This window comes from Schistocerca piceifrons, chromosome 7 (genome assembly GCF_021461385.2).
Source record: "Schistocerca piceifrons isolate TAMUIC-IGC-003096 chromosome 7, iqSchPice1.1, whole genome shotgun sequence".
In the NCBI taxonomy this organism is placed as follows: domain Eukaryota; kingdom Metazoa; phylum Arthropoda; class Insecta; order Orthoptera; family Acrididae; genus Schistocerca; species Schistocerca piceifrons.
The window spans coordinates 331,200,998-331,223,304 of record NC_060144.1 but is presented as its reverse complement, the minus strand read 5'-3'; the positions used below and the strand labels follow the sequence as shown (position 1 = coordinate 331,223,304).

The 22,307-nt window shown below is 45.8% G+C and overlaps 1 protein-coding gene and 1 non-coding gene across 2 annotated transcripts in view; both read left to right on the top strand.

Annotated features, from left to right (window-relative positions):
* Nucleotides 1-22,307, top strand: part of LOC124805680 (mucin-2-like) — a 164,166-nt gene that overhangs the window by 45,221 nt on the left and 96,638 nt on the right. The window contains exon 2 of the mRNA XM_047266248.1: nt 4,707-4,936. Coding sequence (XP_047122204.1) covers nt 4,707-4,936 — 230 coding nt within the window. The remainder of the gene's footprint in view (nt 1-4,706; nt 4,937-22,307) is intronic.
* Trnat-agu lies at nt 16,663-16,738 on the top strand. The gene has a single exon. It is a non-coding gene; the product is annotated as a tRNA-Thr (tRNA).

The window sequence follows — 22,307 nt, the reverse complement described above, 5'->3', positions numbered from 1 at the left end:
TAGGAGAATTTTATTTTTTATTTTTTAAAAAATTATAATTTTGTAAGAATAATATAAAATCCAGGCAAAATTCCAAGCACTTTACCCATATCTCAGAATTTCGGATTTTACTCTTGAGACGTCATTTATTGGATATATACAAGTAAGTGTTCATAATTTCATAATTCTAACCGTCATACGTTCTGGGGAAAAGGTACATGAACTTAAAAAAAATAATTTCCGTGAAATGCATTTAAAGTCAAGCGAACGTTTTTTCTTACGTCATGTCTTCAAAAGACCCCAGATTTGTACTCGAGTCCTCTTTCCCTTCAAAGCTTCTCTTCTGGTTTCTTATTTTCTGCCCTCTTTCGTTCACCAGGTCTTCAACTGACTTTTCAGCTGCAGAAAGGCGCTGTAAATCTATTTTACTCGAAAAGCCTTGAGTGGAATTTCCTGTTTTACAGCCCATTCTCTCCAATACCACCATTCTCCTTACGTTTCTATCATTAAATACAAGAACTGCGTCATAAGTTGCAATTCTGACAGCTGTAGAGCATGAAAATGTGGCAGACCAAGAATTGCTTCTTCATAAATAAAGCAGCTGGTTTGTTATTATTTCTAAGATACGAAACAGAGTCACAGGTGAATATAAAACCAAAGTTTATATATCACAGTCTCCTACCTGCAATCCTTGTAAGTTTGCTTGGAATTAATCCACAGAATATATGTTCACCGAGCTAGTATTGAATGTTGCTTCAAAAATTGGGAGTGGTAGGAAGGTCATGCCACACATTTAATTATGTTTAAGGCACTTCGGATGCGATATCATCAATAAAACTATGGGAACTTATTGTCCATGTGTTCTACTAATAAATTTAAAAAATGACATTTTCAGTCAATTTCTTGAATGTCCCCCACCCTTAATCTTATTTTCTATATCTTTTCCATATCATAATTTTTTATAATATGCCAACGGCAGAACAGGCGGGAGACATCTTTTCAGGGCAGACAGAGCTCGGAGCCTGGGAATAACGGTCTGCCTACAATTGTGATCCGAAATATCAGTCAGCGAGCTTGGAAGCTGTGCAGTGACCGTAAGGTGGCCGGATGATATCATACATACTGGCTCTCTTCACAACACACAGCCTCGGATGAAAAAGTGTGAATGTTTCTTGCGGGTGGGGTTTCGTTACCCCCATTATCCCTCCCCCCCCCCCCTCCCCACTTGTATCATCACCATCACTTTTACCGTATCATAAGGCTCTTGATAAGTTTTAAATTCATCATTGCGATAAGAACACGAAACAACCCAATCGAGCTACCGTAGTTTTTGCAAGAAAATCCTAAACTGCACAACCCAAGACTGAAGACACTCCATCAGAAAACAGGCTGACAGGGAACCCCAGGCGTGGTAGGTCGCAAAAAGCCAATGATATTTACGGCATTCGACGCCCCACATATTTTCTACCATGCAACGACATTATTGGCTGCAAATGGCAACAAGGGGCGGTACTGGAGATATCCAACGGTGAGCGTAGTTGCACTGCTTAGTCGACGAGTAACTCACAGCAGTGCCACAGTGCTAGTGCCGTTGGTACAAAGCAGAGCAATAGCGACGGTAAACAAAGCAAACATTGCATTATATCGACAACAACAGTTGCCGAAGTTGACATTTCGTCAGAAACGAAACGAAGAAATTTCGCAGGGAGATAAGTAAGTGTCAGAGGAAAAATTAGCGTTTCTGCAAACAAAGTCAGTGGAATTTGTGGTGTCGTATACGCTCGACTGTCCGGACAATATATATGAGGAGTACAATGATGACGATACCTGCTTAACAAGTGAAAGCGATACTGAAACAGGTGTCGAGCCATATAGTGCATCATCCTCATGAGACAGGGAGCTACAAGTCTCGTCTCTGGTGAAACATAGTAAAGGACAATGGTGGTCGAAGCAGCGGGTACTAAACATAATTAGATACATGGAATATCATCCGCAGCATAGTAAAAAAAAAAAAAAAAAAAAAACATTATGAACAGATTTCGAATACGTCCGCATCAATGTGACCGTGTAGTGTATAACAAAAACTACTGATTTTCAAGGGAGGTCAAGGCGCACTTGTTACAGATGCTGGAGTATGCACGTTTACGCGATGTGCACATAGTGACGTAGTACGTGATGCACATCAAACTGCACGCGACATATATTACGGTGATTTCAAGGGAAGCAGTGGATGGTTGTTTAACTTCCAACAGTGCTATAGAATTGGAAAACGTAATATAATGAATTTTCAAAAGAAAGTGTCAACTCGACGATGCACAACAAACTGCGAAATGGCCCGAAAATCTGCAAATCAGATAAACAAATTTAATCCTGTCGTTCAGCAAGAAATTTGTTTTTAACTCTTACCACTCGGGATGTTAAGACGAAATGCATATTAAAAAAACCTGAAAATTAGAGGTACCAAGAGAGTTATATCAAGATCAACTAACAGCAATGCCTTAACGCATTCGTGTACAATTATACTGACAACCTGGATAACAAATTGGCTGCGATACGTTGGAAGTGCTCTGCGGCCTAGCATTCTTTCTCGAGTGCATGATCTTGCAAGGACAGTAGGAAATATTAAGGTCACAGCAAGCAATAGTGGGAAAATGGGCATAAGAAAACTATAACTACGATTATGAGCACTGTTTTTGGGCAATAGCTGGTCAAAATAACTTGTTTTTGCTTGATTCCTGGTCTGCGCTAATAATAATACTACTTTAGAGCAAACAAATCTCCTGAAAAGTGTCCGACATTGCATTTCATACCACCTGGAACCACTGGACGATTTCAGCCTCTGAAGGTTTGTTTTTTCCGTGCCTATAAAACATATTATCGCACTATCTGCAGCTACGCTTTAAAAGATAGCAAGTTTCTTGATATGCTCCACGACAGACTGTTTCGCTTGCGGTTGCATGCCATCACATTCCATCAGTTCCCATCACCCCGTTACACCAATACGATTCTATACGCATTCTTTAAGAGTGCATACTTAACTGAACCTCTTGCAACTCGCAGGAAGTTCGCCTTCGATCTGGATGGTGTGAACCTTTGTTACTACTGTGACACGCCATTTTTCATTCGATGTGCATGGTACAAGTTAATGATTTTGTTTTGAACGTCTTTTCAATGTCGATGATATCCATTTTGTGAAGTGTAATACATACAGAGGATAGACAAAATAATTTGAACACCTGTACTTACTTGGGAATGGTTTATTAATAGGGTGGACAACCATTTGCCCGTAATACAGCTGCGATTCTTGGTGGAATACTGGCATATAATGATTATATAGTCTCCGGTGGAATACTATGCCACTCTTCGATCAGAACCTCTTCTAACGCCTGTGGTGACGAGAGAGGCGGAAGTCTGCTTCGGAGTCTGCTCTCCAAAACCGCCCACAAGGGTTCGATAATGTTCAAGTCCGGGGACTGTGTTGGGCAGGGAAGACACTGCGATTCAGTTGTATGCTCCTTATACCGCGGTTGTACTGTCGTGGCTGTGTGAATAAGTGCATTATCGTCCTGAAATATGGTATCATTGTTAGGGAACAACATTTGAATCATGGGGTGCAGCTGATCACCTAAAATGTTCACATAATCGCTGGCTGTAACATGACCTTTGAGAGTAATGATGGAACCAGCAGAATATCATGATATGTCTGTCCACAGCATCACACTTCCACCTCCATGCTTAACTGTCGGACTCATGCAATCAGGACAGTAGGCTTCTTTTGGTGCTCTCCAGACGTAAACCCGACTCGATGTTGGAAATAACGAAAACGTTGACTGTCGGACCATATGACGTGTTTCGACTGATCAGTCGTCCAGGATTTTTGCCCCTGACGCCTTGTTTTACGCTTCTTTGTGTTGGTTGTCGTCACCAATGATTTCATTATAGCATCTCGTCCACGAATATTCGCTTTATGGAGTTCTCGGCGGACAGTGTCGATAGATTCGGGGTCCCGAAGATGGCTGTTGAGCTTTGCAGTCACTTTAGCCGACGTAGTTTTCTGTTGTTTTGACACAATTCGTGTTAGAGCACGACGATCTCTGTCATTTAGTTTTGATTTGCACCCACAATTACGTTCACATGACGAAGTCTTTCGATGTTTAGTGTAGGCTCTCATGACTGTTGAAACTGTTGCTCTTGGAACATTCAATAAGCTGGCTGTCTCAATTACTGATGCTCCAGCTAATCAGGCCCCCACAATCTGTCCTCTTCGGAACTCTGTTAGGTCTTTTATTGCACGTCGACCTCGGTTTCTGAATGTACATACGAAGTGTGCACTACTCATAAGCAATCTGCACTGATGCCCAGTCCGTACTGAACACGCACAGTCCAGCGCGACACGTGCCTTACCTGCGTTGTTGACCATCAAACACAACCATCCAATACTACCACTGGTCACATTATTTTGCCTATCTTCTGTAAATCCCATAGAAGGTTGACCTCTGCACCTCTCAGACACTCATTCTCTGTCGCCGTACTGTTTCACATGGTGAATGATTAGGAGCTAACATTTCTTCTGTCCATTGTTAACACGAAACGTTCAAATGAGAGTTACTAAAGATTGAACTAGAGACCTCCTACTCGAGGGGTTGCTCGTAAGTCTTCGTGTAGGCTGCGACGCTGTAGCTGTCTTCAGCGTAAGCTCGGAGCGCTGACCCTTGCGATGTCGGCAGGTGGCGAGCGGCCAGAAGCGGCGCGTGGGCGCCGGCATCAACGCGCTGGCGCCGCTGGACGAGACGGCGGGCGCGACCGGCGGCGACCACGACCACCACCACCACCACACGCACGTCTCCAGGCTCGACGTCGTCTGCGACGCCACCTCCATGACCGTCACGCTCGACTTCGACGGTCCCTTCAACGGCGTCGTCTACAGCAAGGGCCACTTCAGCGACTCACGCTGCAGGTAGGCCTGACAGCAGTTGAAGCATGCCGAGCGCTCTGATAAGGGGTCCGCGCCTACTCGTTTAAATTTATGCTATATGCAGAAATGAATGTGACGGAAACGGGAGGTTCAGATGACCAACCGTTTTGGGCCAGGGCAGGCTAGGCATGAGCCACTTACGTTAGTGTACTTTCCAGGCAGCGGTTGGCGCAGCAAAAAGAGTACCGAATGGTAATCTAAATGTCGAGGAGTCGAGCTCCTATGCATATTTTTTTATTTCCAACTTTTACGTTACTTACGCAGCAAATAAACTGAAATAATGCTCAATACATTGTATTTTCACGATGAAGGAAGACTGCTCTTGTGCACTATTAAAATGAAACGCCCCAGAATGCACTTCACTAATCTAATTCCACATTGTGTACGACTTCGTACACAATGGTAAGGATAGATGGGCTACAGAGTAGTGTGACAACTGTCATCGTTGGTACACTATGTGATCAAAAGTAACCGGGCACCTAACTGAATATGACTTACAAGTTCATGGCGCCTTCCATCGGCAATGCTGGAATTCCAAATCGTGTTGGCCCACTCTAAGCTTGATGACAGCTTCCATCCTCGCAGGCATACGTTCAATCAGGTTCTGGAAGGTTTCCGGCGGAATGGCAGCCCATTGTTCGAGGAGTGCTGCACTGAGGAGAGGTATCGATGTCGTTCGGTGAGGTCTAGTACGAAATTCAAATGGTTCAAATAGCTCTGAGCACTATGGGACTTAACATCTGAGGTCATCAGTCCCCTACAACTTAGAACTACTTAAACCTAACCAACCTAAGGACATCGCACACATCCATGCCCGAGGCAGGATTCGAACTTGCGACCGTAGCAATCGCGCGGTTCCGGACTGAAGTGCCTAGAACCGCTCGGTCACCGCGGCCGGCTGGCACGAAGTCGGCTTCCAAAACATCCCAGAGGTGTTCTATAGGATTCAGGTCACGACACCGTGCAGGCTAGTCCATTACAGGGATGTTATTGTCGTGTAACCACTCCGCCACAGGTCGCGCAATATGAACAGGTGCTTGATCGTGTTCAAAGATGCAGTCGCCATCCCCAAATTGCTCTTCAACAGTGGAAAGTAAGAAGGTGCTTAAAACATGAATGTAGGCCCGTGCTGTGATAGTGCCACGCAAAACAACAAGGGGTTCAAGCCCCCTACATGAAAAAGACTACCACATCATAACACCACCGCCTACCAATTTTACTGATGGCACTACATACGCTGGCAGATGACGTTTACCGGTCATTTGCCATACCCACACCCTGCCATCGGATCGCCACATTGTGTACCGTGATTCGTCACTCCACACAATGTTTTTCCACTGTTCAATCGTACAATGTTTACGCTCCTTACACCAAGCGATGTGTTGTTTGGCATTTCCCGGCGTGATGTGTGCCTTATGAGCAGCCGCTCGACCATGAAATCCAAGTTTTATCACCTCCCGCCTAACTGTCATAGTACTTGCAGTGGATACTGATGCAATTTGAAATTCCTGTGTGATGGTCTGGATAGATGTTTGCCTATTACACATTACGACCCTCCTCAATTGTCGGCGGTCTCTGTCACTCAACAGACGAGGTCGCCTCCACGCTTTTGTGCTGTACGTGTCCCTGCACGTTTACACTTCACTATCACATCGGGATCAGTGGACCTAGGGATGTTTAGGAGCGTGGAAATGTCGCGTACAGACGTATGAGACAAGTGATACCCAATCAACTGACCACGTTCGAAGTCCGTGAGTTCCGCGGAGCGCCCCATTCTGCTCTCTCACGATGTCTAATGACTTCTGAGGTCGCTGATATGGAGTACCTGGCAGTAGGTGGCAGCACGATACACTTAATATGAAAAATGTATGTTTTTGGGGGTGTCTGGATACTTTTGATCACATAGTGTAAGCTGTACAGGAGTAGAAATGACAAGTGAACAAGTAAACGCAGTTAACAGATGAGTTACTTAACTTGTTTTTCTCCAAGCGAACGAAGACTCATTACAAATAATGCAGTAAGAAATAGTCCAGCTGTCAGTCTCAACAAGGAAGAGGCTCTCTGAACTAAGGCACGAATGATGGTGTCAGAACCATGACTAGGTGGGGTCTGCGTAGTGTCACGTAGCGAAGTGGCACCAAGTGCGAATGTGTGCTGTGGCTGTCGCTGGCTGTTTTTATATTGTGGCAGCAGAGGGCGCTCATAGGCGCTGGAGCGTGGCGCAGCCATTGGGTCCACTGGATGCTACACGAGCGCTATCACCCTCTGATGGAAACTTAATGACGCCAGTACAATGGTACTTGTACATGATGCCACACCTCGCAATGTCTCTCATCGAGAGACAAAAAGAAATCACGTCACGAGAAGACTGCTTCAAAATACATACCACTGCATATCACCAGCTACCCTGGCTAATTTTTAGCGAAATAATGCTTTACGCATGGTTTTCTGCCGAAACTTGCGATTGGAGAGAACCTTTTATGAGTGTAAACCAAGTTTTGTTTATCTGTAAAAATTTCAAACAACCAAGTGTAAAAATTCGACGGTTATAGCTTGTGCACGATGGCGAGAAAACTACAGCTTCCCCTCGTTTATGGTGAATATCACCCTAGGAAGGGTAAAACATGAACTGTAAAATGATAACTTCATATACATACCCTTCGTGGAAATCTAGATCCGATCTCAAATTTTCCTTTGCCTTTCCTTTTTATGCCTTTTATGAAAATACACTGTAAGATAAAAAGACGTCGCACCATGAAGAAATTATCCGAATTGGACTTAAATTGGTAGATTCGATGTGGATGTGCAGCAAAAACAAATTATTGCAGTTTCAGAAAAATTGCATGATTTATTCAAGAGAAACAGCGTCACAAATTGAACAAGTCAATAAGACGTTTGTCTATCTTACGCAAGTAGCTGTTGGGGAGAGATCCAGCGACTTTCCTGGCCACGGTAGGGTTTAGCAAGCACGCAGTAGAAACTCTCACCTTGTGAGGGCGGGCATTATCTTGCTGAAACATAAGCCCAGGACAGCTTGACATGAAGGGCAACAAAACGGGACATAGAATATAGTCGACCTACCGCAGTGCTGTAAGGAAACCGTGGATTATAACGAATAGGGTCCTATTATGAAATGGAATAGCACCCCAGACCATCACACCTGGTTGTTGGGTTGCATGGCGGGCGACAGTCATGTCGGTATCCCACTGCTGTCCAGCGTTTTTCCACAGTTGTCTTCGCTGAACTCAGTTCCAAGCAGGACTCATCACTGAAGAGAATTCTCCTCAAATGGTTCAAATGGCTCTGAGCACTATAGGTCATCAGTCCCCTAGAACTTAGAACTACTTAAACCGAACTAACCTTAGGACATCACACACATCCACGCCCGAGGCAGGATTCGAACCTGCGACCGTAGCAACCGCGCGGTTCCGGACTGAAGCGCCTAGAGCCACTCGGCCACCGCGGCCGGCAATTCTCCTCCATTCAATGAAATTCCGCCCGCATCTCGTGGTCGTGCGGTAGCGTTCTCGCTTCCCACGCCCGGGTTCCCGGGTTCGATTCCCGGCGGGGTCAGGGATTTTCTCTGCCTCGTGATGGCTGGGTGTTGTGTGCTGTCCTTAGGTTAGTTAGGTTTAAGTAGTTCTAAGTTCTAGGGGACTTATGACCACAGCAGTTGAGTCCCATAGTGCTCAGAGCCATTTTTTTCAATGAAATTCCACGCCGAGTGTAGCCGACACCACCACAGACGGGTATATTGGTGTAAGTGCCCATTACTTTACGTGACGACACAGTCACAAAGTCAGAAAAATATTCCTATCTTCATATCAATGCCAATGATGTAATTTAACGAGTGGGAAAGCAGTGGGATAAACTAATAGCAGACTCGCATGAATGAATCGAAAATGGATATGGATTCCAACTTGTTCCTATCAAGTTGTGAAACCGAACAAATAAACTAATCTTGTTCACAAGAAATGCAGTAGCAATGTATCTCTCGTCAGTAAATCTAAAAAACTACGTAACGTATGATTATGCAAGGGCCATGCAAGCAAGTAACCATCTCATTATAATTCTGGACGATGTCAGTTCATCGTGCTCATTTCAGTATCAAAAGACAAGAATGTACATGATGAACTAGAATTCCAGAGGTGGTGGTATGAACCAAAACAAAACAAAAAAATCTGGTGAACATGGGCTCTAAAGTGCACAACTTAAAAGCCAAATGGGTCAGATCATGTTCAGTGGGGTTGCAATCATACGATATCCTTACAGCAAGGTTAAATGGTCCAGGAGGAAGTCACCAGTGTCGAACGTTGTCGAGAACGTCACACTGCGAACTATGGTTTTCGACCGCGGAACGTGTGGAAATCAACGCCCTACGGAAAAGGGTGGTTTCATTGACGCTCTTTATTCCCCCTCCTGAGGGCTTTTCGTGTCGACTCTGAGCGGCAGAGTGTATGAAATTTTTTCCTCTATCACCCATAAGAAAACATGTGATTTCAATATTGGTGTCGCGGTTCCGATCTCCGCCGGACAGGAGTCAGAAGAAGGGGTGAAATGTGGGTAATAAGGGGATGTGACGACCTTTCCATCGCGTCGCACATCCTCCGAGGCGTTAGGCAGTATTATGGTTAAATTTGGCGCCAATGTGAGGTCATTTAACACACCGCACATGTACTTCTGAGCTGTGGTTTTTTTTCGCATTTGTCGACACCTCTCTGTTTGAAGCATCGCCTGGACCGAGGATTACAGCGCAGGGCGCCTCCTGTTCCACCATTAAAGAGGAAGGTGCCTTTGATTCAATTTCAAATTTACCCATCGCAGTGGGAGACAATTATGGAGGGGGGCGTTCAAAAAGTCATACTCTACTTTTGCACAATGTATTACAACATGAGTTGTTTGTTCAGTCTTATTTGATGCAACTCTCCATGCTAGTGTATCCTGAGTAAGTTTCTTCATTTATGCATAACTTTGCACAATACATCCACTTAAGCCCGTTTTCTGTATTCTAGTCTCACTCTACAGTCATACCGCTTCGCCCCACATACGTACACTTTCCCCCATTAACAAAATAACTATTTCTTGATGTCTCAGGATATGTCCTATTTGAAAGAAAACATTCAACTCCTTAGCTACCATAAACATTAACAGCAACTTAACTTCTTAACTGTATCTGCAAAGGATTGTAATCACTGACTGCTCACTGTGTTGAAGCTATCAAACTGCGGGCCTGATACGGATAAATAAAAGTTCCTTAATGTCAAGGGGTCTAACGATTAAAAAAAAAAATGGCTCTGAGCACTAAGGGACTTAACATCTGAGGTCATCAGTCCCCTAGACTTAGAACTACCTAAACCAAACTAACCTAAGGACATCACACACATCCATGCCCGAGGCAGGATTCGAACCTGCGACCGTAGCGGTCGCGTGGTTCCAGACTGTAGCGCCTAGAACCGCTCGACCACTTCGGCCGGCTAACGATTTCACATCGTCGGAAACGGACCCCGCATCATGACATTTGGTCCAAAAGTTTTCGGAAACGAAAGCGTGACTTCAACTCTTTCACAAGACCAATGGCCCGCTACTAGAAAGACGAAGCTCATCGAAAATGGTGGGTCACAGTGTCTGATTTCTCCTGGTAACTGCTGCATGCACTAGTGCTGTACGACACCAGGTAATTTACAGAATAACGCGGTTCGACTGCGCAGGTTGTAGGCTCATTGATGTACAACGCTAACGGTGTATACGTACCCCGCCCGAGATGGCCAGCGCCGACGAGCCGTCCTTGACCCCGGTCGCTGTGACGCAACGGGGCACCACCCGCAGACCGCTGCCCCTCCTCCCGTCGCCCCTCCCCCCTTAACGGACACGCCACTGAGCAGTAGAGGAAAACGGGCCGACTGTCAGCACTGCAGGAGACGAGACCGCTTGCCTTTCATGGACGTAACACACACGGCGCAGCTGACGTCATGGAAAAGCGTGGCTGGTGACATAGCACCGGAACGGCTGCTGGCATGAACACGAGACTCTCCCTTTAAGAGGCAATGACTGGCAGTAGAAATAAGCACACTTGCCACAGCAGGCATCAACTCAATACCGTGCAACACAGCCTCTAGCCTTGATAATAACTTCGATTAGGAGGCGAATTCCTTTTCTTTTTTTTTGTGTCGTCAGTCATCTGGTTTGATGAGTTCCGTTACGGATGCCTCTCCTACGCCAACCTCTGCAACTGGTAACCTCTCAGAGTAGTATTTGCACCTTAAATCTTCGGTTACCTGTTGGATGTATTGCAGTCTCTGTCTTCCTCTACAGTTTTTACCTTCTAAAGTCCCCTCTAATGCCCCAGAGGTTATTCCTTGAAATCCCAGCAAAAGTCCTATTATCCTGTGTCTTGTTGTTATCAGTGTTGTCCACACTTTCCTTTCTTCGCCGATTCTGCAGAAAATCTCCTCATCCCTTATCAGTTCACTGATTTTCAACTTTCTTCGGTAGCATCACATCTCAAATGTTGCGATTCTCTTCTGTTTCAGTTTTCCGGTTGTTCATGATTCACTATCATACAGTGCTGTGACCCAGACGTTAAAAAAATCTTTTTGCTGGTTTCTCATTACAACTGAGGAGGAAATTTAAAAGCAGAACACAAATTGAGGCTTATGCTTGATACTAGTAGACCTCTCTTTGCCAGGAATGCCCGCGCTGCCTGTGCTAGACCGTTTTTTTTATGTCCTCCTTGCTCCGTCCGTCATTGGTTATTTTGCTTCCATGGCAGCAGAATTCCCTAGCGCCATCTATTTCATGATCATCAATTCCGATGTAAAATTTCTCGCTCTTCCCATTTCAGCTACTTCTCATTACTTTCGTCTTTCTTCGGTTTACTCTCAATCCATATTCTATACTCATTAGACTGTTTATTCCATTCAGCAGATCATGCAATTGTTGTTCACTTTCACTCAGAATAGCAATGTCATCAGCGGACCTGATCATTGATATCTTTCCACCCTGAATTTTAATCCCATTCTTGAAACTTCCTTTTACTTCCGTTATTGCTTCTTCGATGTACAGACTAAACAGAATGGGCGAAAGACTGCATTCCTGTCTAGCGCCCTTTTCAGTCCGAGTGATTTGTTATTGCTCCCTCTTGGTTCCTGTACACATTGTATATTACATGTCTTTCCCATTAGTTTACTCATATGCATCTCATTTCGAACATCTTGCACTTTTTTACATTGTCGAACAATTTTTCTAGGTCTACAAATCCTATGAGCGTGTCTTAGTTTTTCTGTAGCCTTCCTTCATCAACCGCAATGTCAGAACCGCCTATCTGGCGATTCTCATGCAGGGCTACGAAATTGCAGGAATACTGACTGCTACGTATCTGCTGTTCCAAAATTTCCCACATATTAATTAAATTCATTCATGGTATTGTCATGGGTACATCTGAAGACGACAACTCCTTCCTGCCATTCTCTACGTCGACCCGTCTTACTGTGCTGATTCCATACAACTGACTTGAACGTTACACTTCATTGGCAGGACATGCACGGCCACATGAGAGCCTGGTACGAGTTCCACAACATTAACAGTTCTCTAAACCGACCAGTGTCCTTTTTTTGAGGAGGTGACTAATATTTTGTGCGACCATCTCACTACTGCGAAATTTAAAACTTTCCCGGCTTACGGAATGATCCATAAAATTTCGGGAGAACAGCCGAATATCTGCAACTTCCTGCCACGATATTTCGGCGCTGTCTTCTGACCATCTTTAGGTGAATACTAACGAAAATGCCCTGAGCTCACGTAACTAACGTAAGTGCTGTTTTTTTTTTTTAATTATAGTCCATTGTTATACATTCTGATAATGCAGTTGTAAGGTTAACTGGGACTTCCTCGCTTGGCTGGAGTTTGTTTTAAATGTATGCTTTTGTACTGACAGAAAAAACTTTTTTTTTAGTACTGTTGCAAACACCTCTCAACCAGCCAAAAGAATCCCATCTGCCATCTCACGATCACTTCCCTCCCTTCCTATTCCATTCACAGATGGTACACGTGAAGTAAGACTGTCAGGAACTCCCTGTAAGAGCCTGGGTTCCTCTCATTTTAACGCCATGGCCATTACTCGATATCTATGTTGGAGGAAGTAACATGTTACTTGACGCTTTTCGAAACTTAGGATCTCGGAAGACATACAGTTCCACAGACAAAATTCACACATTTTTATTGACAATAACTGCACGTGGATAAGCTGCCAAAGGCAAATACTTTACTTTGTCTGTTGCGTTTGTAATTACTCATCTAACTGAATACTGTCCTAGGTTCAAGAACTAGTCGCTTCTAGAAACTCATTATTATGGAGCAGGCGTCGATGGCAGTATTCCAACGATCGTCATATCTTCTGTCAGATCTCTGCATGTGCCATCTTATAAAAAGGCGCAACAGAATACTATTAGCTCCATTGGGAGGGGGGGGGGGGGTAGCCATTAGAGGCGACAGGTATCTTCATTTGTAGCATCACCTGTGGGAGAACACTATTAGCTCCATTGGGGCTGTGACCAGTAATCACGACAGGTATCTTCATTTGTAGTACCACCCGCGGGAGAACACTGTTAGCCCCATTGGGGGTGTGACCATTAGTGGCGACAGGCATCTTCACTTGTAGCAGCACCCATGGGAGAACACTAGTAGCTCCATTGGGGACGTGGCCATTAATGGCGACAGGTATCTTCATTTGTAGCATCACCCGCGGGAGAACACTATTAGCTCCATTGGGGCTGCGACCATTAATCACGACAGGTATCTTCATTTGTAGTACAACCCGCGGGAGAACACTGTTAGCCCCATTGGGGGGTGTGACCATTAGTGGCGACAGGCATCTTCACTTGTAGCAGCACCCATGGGAGAACACTAGTAGCTCCGTTGGGGATGTGGCCATTAATGGCGACAGGTATCTTCATTTGTGTCCGCAGCTCGTGGTCTCGCGGTAGTGATCTCGCTTCCCGAGCACGGGGTCCCGGGTTCGATTCCCGGCGGGGTCAGGGATTTTTCCTGCCTCGAGATGACTGGGTGTTGTTGTGTCGTTTTCATCATCATCATTCATCGTCATTACGGTCGGAGGAAGGCAATGGCAAACCACCTTGCCTAGTACGGCGGTGCGGGTCTTCCGTATCGCTTTCCTACGCTCTGTCCAAGAGTACGGAACTTCCATCCATCCATCTTCATTTGTAGCGCCACCCGTCCGTCTAGAGGCGAGTAGCGGACATTCCGGAACGACTGAAGCGCCAACTGCCAGCTAATTTCGAATTACTACACTCTGTTCACTTCGGATCGTCGTGATTGCACCATCGTGTATGGTCAGCATTAGCACTGCCGATTCCACATGAGGCTGTCTGCGACGCACAGTGCCTTTCTTGTACCGTTTCCCACTGCATTTTGTTGAGAATTTTCGCGACTTTCTCACGCTCACTAAATAATATAAAAAACAGGAAAACTGCGCTCGTTTGCCGTTACAGCAGTGGCTGCTAATGAGAAATGCAACTTATTACTGGAGATGGTTATCGGTCATTGACAACATTCATGCTAATACAAACATGACTTGTATTCTGAAGAGTCATCGAGATATCGCATGGCATCTCTGCGACCAGTATGGACACTATTGAAACGCTCTTGCATGACGCTTTATGTACCATTTAAACAGTTACACTACTGCTCTATAACGGCTTTTATTCTGTCTCGAAAATAAATTACAACTGTAAATAGTAACAAACAAGGAGAAATCAAAATTCCAAACAGCAAACATAACATAAAACAGGTCTCTGTCCCAAAGCATACAAGAATCACTTTGCAGGTTTCTTTTCTAGTGGCGATTCCCATACGATAATAAAGGACGTCCTTTCTGATTTTTGTTTTGAGGGCATTAGACAGCGTTCCGAGGCCTATTTCTATACCTAACGTTTCGTGTTCCGGTGCTGGAGACATCATCAGAGTCTAAAACGATTTAGAAAGCAGAAACAATAACATAGACGCTCATCAAGCAAAACTGTTTAAACAGTCGGTTCGTGACTGCATTAGACAGCTGCCGAACATCGTGGAGCCGCGCCGAGGTGTGTGTAGTGGGGAAGCACCAGTGCCTGCAACTTGTCTAATTGCAACCCTTCTTATTTGCTATTAGAGTTATTTTTGTGATTTGAATTTCTATGGCTAATGACTATTTACGTATTTATATTTATTTATATACTTATAAACAGTTTGGATTGCTCAGCAGAATTAAAGGAAATAGCACTGAGATCATAGGTTTGTAAAACAATATTTTTAAAACAACATCAGTATCCAAAGCTCTCACATGAAACTGGAGATTCAATCTGACAGCTACAAAAACCAACTTCAGTTCGTGAGGGAACGCTCTAGCTTAATTGGAGGTTCACCAAATACACGGTAGACAACACAAGAGCAATGAAAAAGGTAAGCAGTTATTACGGTCTTTTTCGGAAGAACAGACAGCAACAGCCCTTCAACAGGAAACACAGATTTTTCACTACGGATCGGCAACGGATAGGAAGCGCTTGTTCCAAAAATAGTCACCTTTTTAACTTGACGAAGCCGCAGTTCATTCAACATCCGCAGATCAGAGCACCCTAGATGCAACTGGTTGCTAGCGAGCCAAGGAGCCATAAATCCGATACCTCTCAAGCCCATAAGATCGGACAAGTCACACGCAGGCTGAAAATGTTCTGAGGGTCCCAGTAGTCTCCTGGCTTAGACACATAGCAAACCGCGCCCGTACAGCACACGCTGTCCATCACGTGTTTCCCTGTTGGCCGGTCGACAGGAAATGAGACTACCTCGGAAAGCAGCACCTCCGAAACGGACAGATGAGCTTAAAGCCTACACGGCTCCGGATGGTAGACACGGAAGCGTCGTCAAAATGTCGTGTACGTGTCCAGTAGCACATTTCGAGTAAGCTGAGTGAGAGACTGACAACACTTTCTCAAGTTTGTGAGTAGGCCCTGGGAAATCGCAGAAACAGCAACTAAATATTTGACTCGCAGCAATTTGGGCCAACTGTGGACGGGAGAAAGACGATAATTTCATCATCTTGCTTGCACCAAGCGGAAACGGAATAAATAAGTACAAGCAAAGGCAAAAGCGCAAGTCACACGCAGGCTGAAAACGTTCTGAGAGTCCCAGTAGACTCCTGGCTTAGACACATAGCAAACCGCGCCCGTACAGCACACGCTGTCCATCACGTGTTTCCCTGTTGGCCGGTCGACATGAAATGAGACTACCTCGGAAAGCAGTGCAAGTAAATAAGTGCGAATATGTATCTATAATGCTGATTAAAATTAAAAATATCCGAAAGATCTGATCTTTCTCGTTGCCTGTGTTGATGCTGCATGTAATTATATTGTTGATGTATCACTGTTATGTTAGAGATTTTTAATGATATATGTTTATCCACGCTCTTTCCCTCTAAAATCTATATAACAGATTTTATCTAGTAACCAATGTGACAGGTCGTAACTGATTCGCCTAGATGGGTAACCAATCCACCATCTTCGGTGCAGATGCACAACTACATCCGTCCGCCCCCGGGAACCTCAGAGTAACAAGCACGGAGAACATGGACAGGGACAGCAGATAGGTAGCGCTCGGTGGGACTGTGGGTCGGTCGGGAGGTGTTCCGAGATAGTCCGTGCGGATAAGATAAACACTGTGTCCGGGTGGCACAGTGTTTAACGCAACTGCCTAGTAAGCAGGAGATCCCGGGTTCGAATCCCGGTCCGGTATACATTTTCATGCGTCGCCGCTGATTCCGCGAAAAGTCCCGATACATCTGACATCACCAGTCCCCTGCCTTTCTGTTCACCCCCTACTCCTTCAATTTACATATAACCAGTCTGTTAATGCTAATCTTCCTTCAGGTTATGTTGATCGTCAGTACTCCGTGTTCTGCTTTAAATTTCCGCCGTAGTTGTAATGAGAAACCAGCAAACATTGTCAAACTACATATCTTCAAAGCCCGCCCGGTTGGCCGTGCGGTCTAAGGCAAGGCTTTTCGGAGTGGGAAGGAGTGCCTGGTCCCCAGCACGAATCCGCCCGGCGGATTTGTGTCGAGGTCCGGTGAACCGGCCCGTCTGTGGATGGTTTTTAGGCGGTTTTCCATCTGCCTCGGCGAATGAGGGCTGGTTCCCTTATTCCGCCTCAGTTAGACTATGTCGGCGATTGCTGCGCAAGCAAGTTCTCCACGTACGCGTACACCACCATTACTCTACCACGCAAACATAGGGGTTACACTCGTCTGGTCTGAGACGTTCCCTGGGGGGTCCACCGGGGGCCGAACCTCACAATAACCCTGGGTTTGGTGCGGGGCGGCTGAGGGGTGACGTGGACTGCGGTAGTCGTCGTGGGGTTGTGGACCACTGCGGCTGCGCTGGGGACGGAGCCTCTCCGTCGTTTCTAGGTCCTCGGTTAACATACAATACAATACATATCTTCAACGCTACCTGGAACTGCAGTTCAGTACTAAGTGCAGTACCTCCACACATTTGAAGTTTGCGTACATTTCCCCACGCTTTAGCAGAACAACCCTGTTAAAAACGACGTATTTTAGAGATATCTTTAATGTGGTGAGTCGCTAAAACTGTGTATTTTCGTATACTAATGTGTGTGACTTATTAAGGGACCAAACTGCGGAGGTCATCTGTCCCTAGGCTTACATACTACTTAGACTAACCTATGCTAAGAACAACACACACACCCATGCCCGAGGCAGGACTCGAACCTCCGGAGGGAGGGGCTGCGCAGTCAGTGACATGGCGCCTCTAACCGTGCGGCCACTCCGCGCGCTTTCGTAATACGCAAGTGTAAATAAAGAAACCACCAGATATGGCATGTTAGCCTCACACAAGGTTTGTTGGTCTCAGAACCCGTTAAAAAAGTCTAAGATGAAAGCAAAATATTAGCATACCGCAGGACGCGTACCTATTTTCTTTGGTTTCGTAACTCTACGCCTTTTAGTACTTTTTTTTCCGGCCGCGATGAATACGTACAATCAGTAATATTACTATTCATCATAAAGTGTCCTGAAGGCTTTTGCCGCCAATGCTTCACTAACTGGCATTTAATTATTCGAAATCGTACTAATGGAGACGTATTTGTGATAAATGCGCGATGCGGCATTCCATTGAGAAGGCATGCCGCAAGTTATAAAAGAAAAACAAGCAAGACCCGACGAAACTAATATGGCGTCTGTTGCACCGAGTGACACATCAGTTTGACGTCACTTTCCACAGCGGCTGTTAGTAGGTGGAAGACGGGGGGGGGGGGGGGGAGGTAGCTGGGTAAGGAGCCGAGCAGGCTTTTACGTTTGCTCAAGCCGGCAATGCAGCTCCCTCTCAGCAAGTTGTGGGCGACGTCAACGCCACAAATCGTGCCACAGCTGTTGAACGGGTATGCAAAGCGTGACTTAATTGAACCGTCTCATTTAGTTACATGTTTCACAGGTTATCTGATAGATTTATTATCTAAATGATGTGGAACGTGTCAGTTTAAAGGATATGTTTAAACGATTTGTTCCAGTGGATGGCTACATACTGGCCATTTACAAGTTCCTAAATGGCACACTGGCCTAATTTAATAGTAGTCTAAACAGTGTATTATTTCTAAAAAATGGTTCAAATGGCTCTGAGCACTATGGCACTTAACATCTATGGTCATCAGTCCGCTAGAACTTAGAACTACTTAAACCTAACTACCCTAACGACATCACACAACACCCAGTCATCACGAGGCAGAGAAAATCCCTGACCCCGCCGGGAATCGAACCCGGGAACCCGGGCGTGGGAAGCGAGAACGCTACCGCACGACCACGAGCTGCGGACTGTATTATTCTCAGACTCTCTTCCTAAAAAAGTGTCTACTCGGGCTTCTGACAGGTGGTCTCAATAATGTGCCTGGACGGTGCATGTTACAGTAAGACAGACTGTGACAATTTCACGTTAATGACGACAGAATGACCAAAACCATGCCAAGACTGTAAAGAGTAGCTATTGTATCTATGTCTACTTGTGTTAAATGTGGTTTTTTTGCCATTGTAGCCTGATGATTAAGTTTGTACCTGGACGTTGCTTAGTTAAATAATTAAGTCAATAAAATTTTATAACCGGTCTCTGAAAAGCTGTTACCCACGTGTCCTCCGCCAGCTACGGCATGGTGGCATGTAGAGTATAGATGTAGACGTAGATGTAGATGCAGTTGAACACGGTACGGAGGCTGGTCGGCGGCCCGCGGCTTGCCCAGGAATAGCCCGGTGGCCTTGTGGAGGCAGGCGCAGGTGTGAGGGCCCGTTCCCAGCACGCAGCAGCCCGCAGACGGCAGCCCAGTCCGTGCCAGGGGGTGCCAAAGGTCAGCGTGCCGCCCCGACTGTCCAGCCGGATCCGCGAAGCTGAGGCAAGTCGCCACGCCGGCGCCCTTGGCGGTCACGTCACACGCTGTCGCCGGTCACACCACTCCGTTACGGACCTCCACATTCTACACTACGCCCACGACCGCGGCAAGATAGGCACTCACAGAATTCCCATTCATTCTCAATTTGGCCGCTTCAACACATGTTCGCTGCCGTTATCGACGTAAAATGAATAATATCCTTTATATCGGGCGCGCGCATAAGTTCGTAGAGTTTTTGCATAAGTTAATAAAGACAACAGATACACATAACAGAGAGGTTAGTCACCAATAATACACTACTGGCCATTAAAATTGCTACACCAAGAAGAAATGCAGATGATAAACGGGTATTCGTTGGACAAATATATTATACTAGAACTGACATTTTTACGCAATTTGGGTGTGCATAGATCCTGAGAAACCACTACGCAGAACAATCACCTCTGGCTGTAATAACGGCCTTTATACGCCTGGACATTGAGTCAAAGAGAGCTTGGATGGCGTTTACAGGTACAGCTGCCCATGCAGCTTCAACACGATACCACAGTTCATCAAGAGTAGTGACTGGTGTATTGTGACCAGCCAGTTGCTCGGCCACCATTGACCAGACGTTTTCAATTGATCGGCGTCGTTCACGAGGCCATTTATGAAGAGAAAGCTGAGACGCACATATGGCCACCGTCAAATTTTTGTGATTTTGGCTTGCAGCGTGTGGTACTCATACAGTAAAATTTTGAACGTTCCCTATTGCATCCAAATGTCGTACGATGGAGGAATGATTACAGCTCATCACATTTACCAGTTCTCGAGTACACTGACGTGGATTATTGTGGATTAATACGTTTAAACAACCTTCATCAAGCCCCGAAGGTTTTTCTGAACGTGAAGAGTCACTAATGTCAAAACCATCCTCATTAAAACGAGAAACCCATTTTGTTGTCATGCTCTGACCAATAGTATTATCCACATACACAGCACAGATGTTTCTGGCTCCCTTCGCTGTTATAATCCCTCTACTGACCTCAAACAGAAGAATATGTCGGAAATCCGATATCTCCAAATGGCACTCCATTTTCTAGTGTCCACAGCTCCATTCACTGTCTCTAAATGACATAATGACAAAATGACTCAGATGGCTCTGAGCACTATGGGACTTAACATCTGAGGTCGTCAGTCCCATAGAACTTAGAACTACTTAAACCTAACTAACCTAAGGACCTCACACATATCCATGCCCGAGGCAGGATTAGAACTTACGACCGTAGCGGTCGCGCGGTTCCACACTGAAGCGCCTAGAACCGCTCGGCCACACCGGCCGGCTACAGAATGACAATATGTGAACTCAAATAGCAACACTGAACTACAAACAGAAAATGACAGACGATAAATAAACCAGTACGACCCGAAATACCAACATGTAAACCAAAATCGCTACGAACTTATGCACCCACCAACCTTATTAACATTGCAAAAATAAATGTTTTGATTACCAAAAAATAGTATACAAGTGATGTACAAGATTTTGGACAGCTGAGTTGCTCTGGCTACCATAAGATGGCTTGCAAGTGCACTCTTTAGCTTACGGTCAGAACATTATTCTGCTCAATCTTGTAAATTCAGAAAATATGACAACGATACGCTATGTTGTCTCGTTACCTTCACTATCAGCATTGGTCAAGGTTACATAAAAGCGGAGGCTTTAATAGAGTACGTGGAATGGCGTGCGCCAGTTGCGGATTCGTCCCCGGCGAGAGGTTAGAGGTGCGCAGCCCGCAGCGACCAGCGCGCCCCCCTGCCCTGCGGTCAAACCGGCCGCTCACCTTGGGCCCTCTCCTCTTCACACGTGCGCCCAAGGACGCCTCGTGACCTCGTGTCCTCCGGCCCAGGAACGTCCTGGGAGCTGGGACCGCAGGACCTCCAGACCACCGCCTTCCGGCGCAACACTGCCCGCCATCTCTGTGCAGCCTTGGCGCCAACGAAACCGTGACCTTACCGTGGACCTAAGTCTTCGGCGCAATTATCATCATATGCACGTTCATCTACACATGTATTTCACTTACAAGTTCTGCTTATTTTGGAGACTGATACTACTGTCGTTTGCACACTATCTGATCAAAATCTCCGCAAACCTATTAGTGGGCATCAATAATGTGTGTTTACCCTTCGCCTCCATGGTGGCGTCAGCTCTGCTGGAGATGAATAAGAGGTCTTAATGTTTGCCGAGGAAAGATAGCCCTTTCTTCCCCAAGAGGCAAAATTTGAGAAGATAGTGACGTAGCTGGCCGCTGTGGCCGAGCGGTTCTAGGCGCTTCAGTCTGGAAGCGCGCTGTTGCTACGCTTGCAGGTTCGAATGGTTCAAATGGCTCTAAGCACTATGAGACTTAACATCTGAGGTCATCAGTCCCTTGACCGAGCGAGGTGGCGCAGTGGTTAGCACACTGGACTCGCATTCGGGAGGACGACGGTTCAATCCCGTCTCCGGCCATCCTGATTTATGTTTTCCGTGATTTCCCTAAATCGCTTCAGGCAAATGCCGGGATGGTTCCTTTGAAAGGGCACGGCCGATTTCCTTCCCCATCCTTCCCTCACCCGAGCTTGCGCTCCGTCTCTAATGACCTCGTTGTCGACGGGACGTTAAACACTAATCTACTCCTCCTCATCATCAGTCCCCTAGACTTAGAACTACTTACAAAGCATGCCCGAGGCAGGATTTGAACCTTCGACCGTAGCAGTAGCGTGGCTCCGGACTGAAGCGCCTAGAGCGTCTCGGCCACAGCGGCCGGCCGCAGGTTCGAATCCTGCCTCGGACATGGATGTGTGTGATGTCCTTCGGTTAGTTGGATTTAGGTAGTTCTAAGTCTAGGGGACTGATGACCTCAGATGTTTAAGTCCCATAGTGCTTAGAACCATTTGA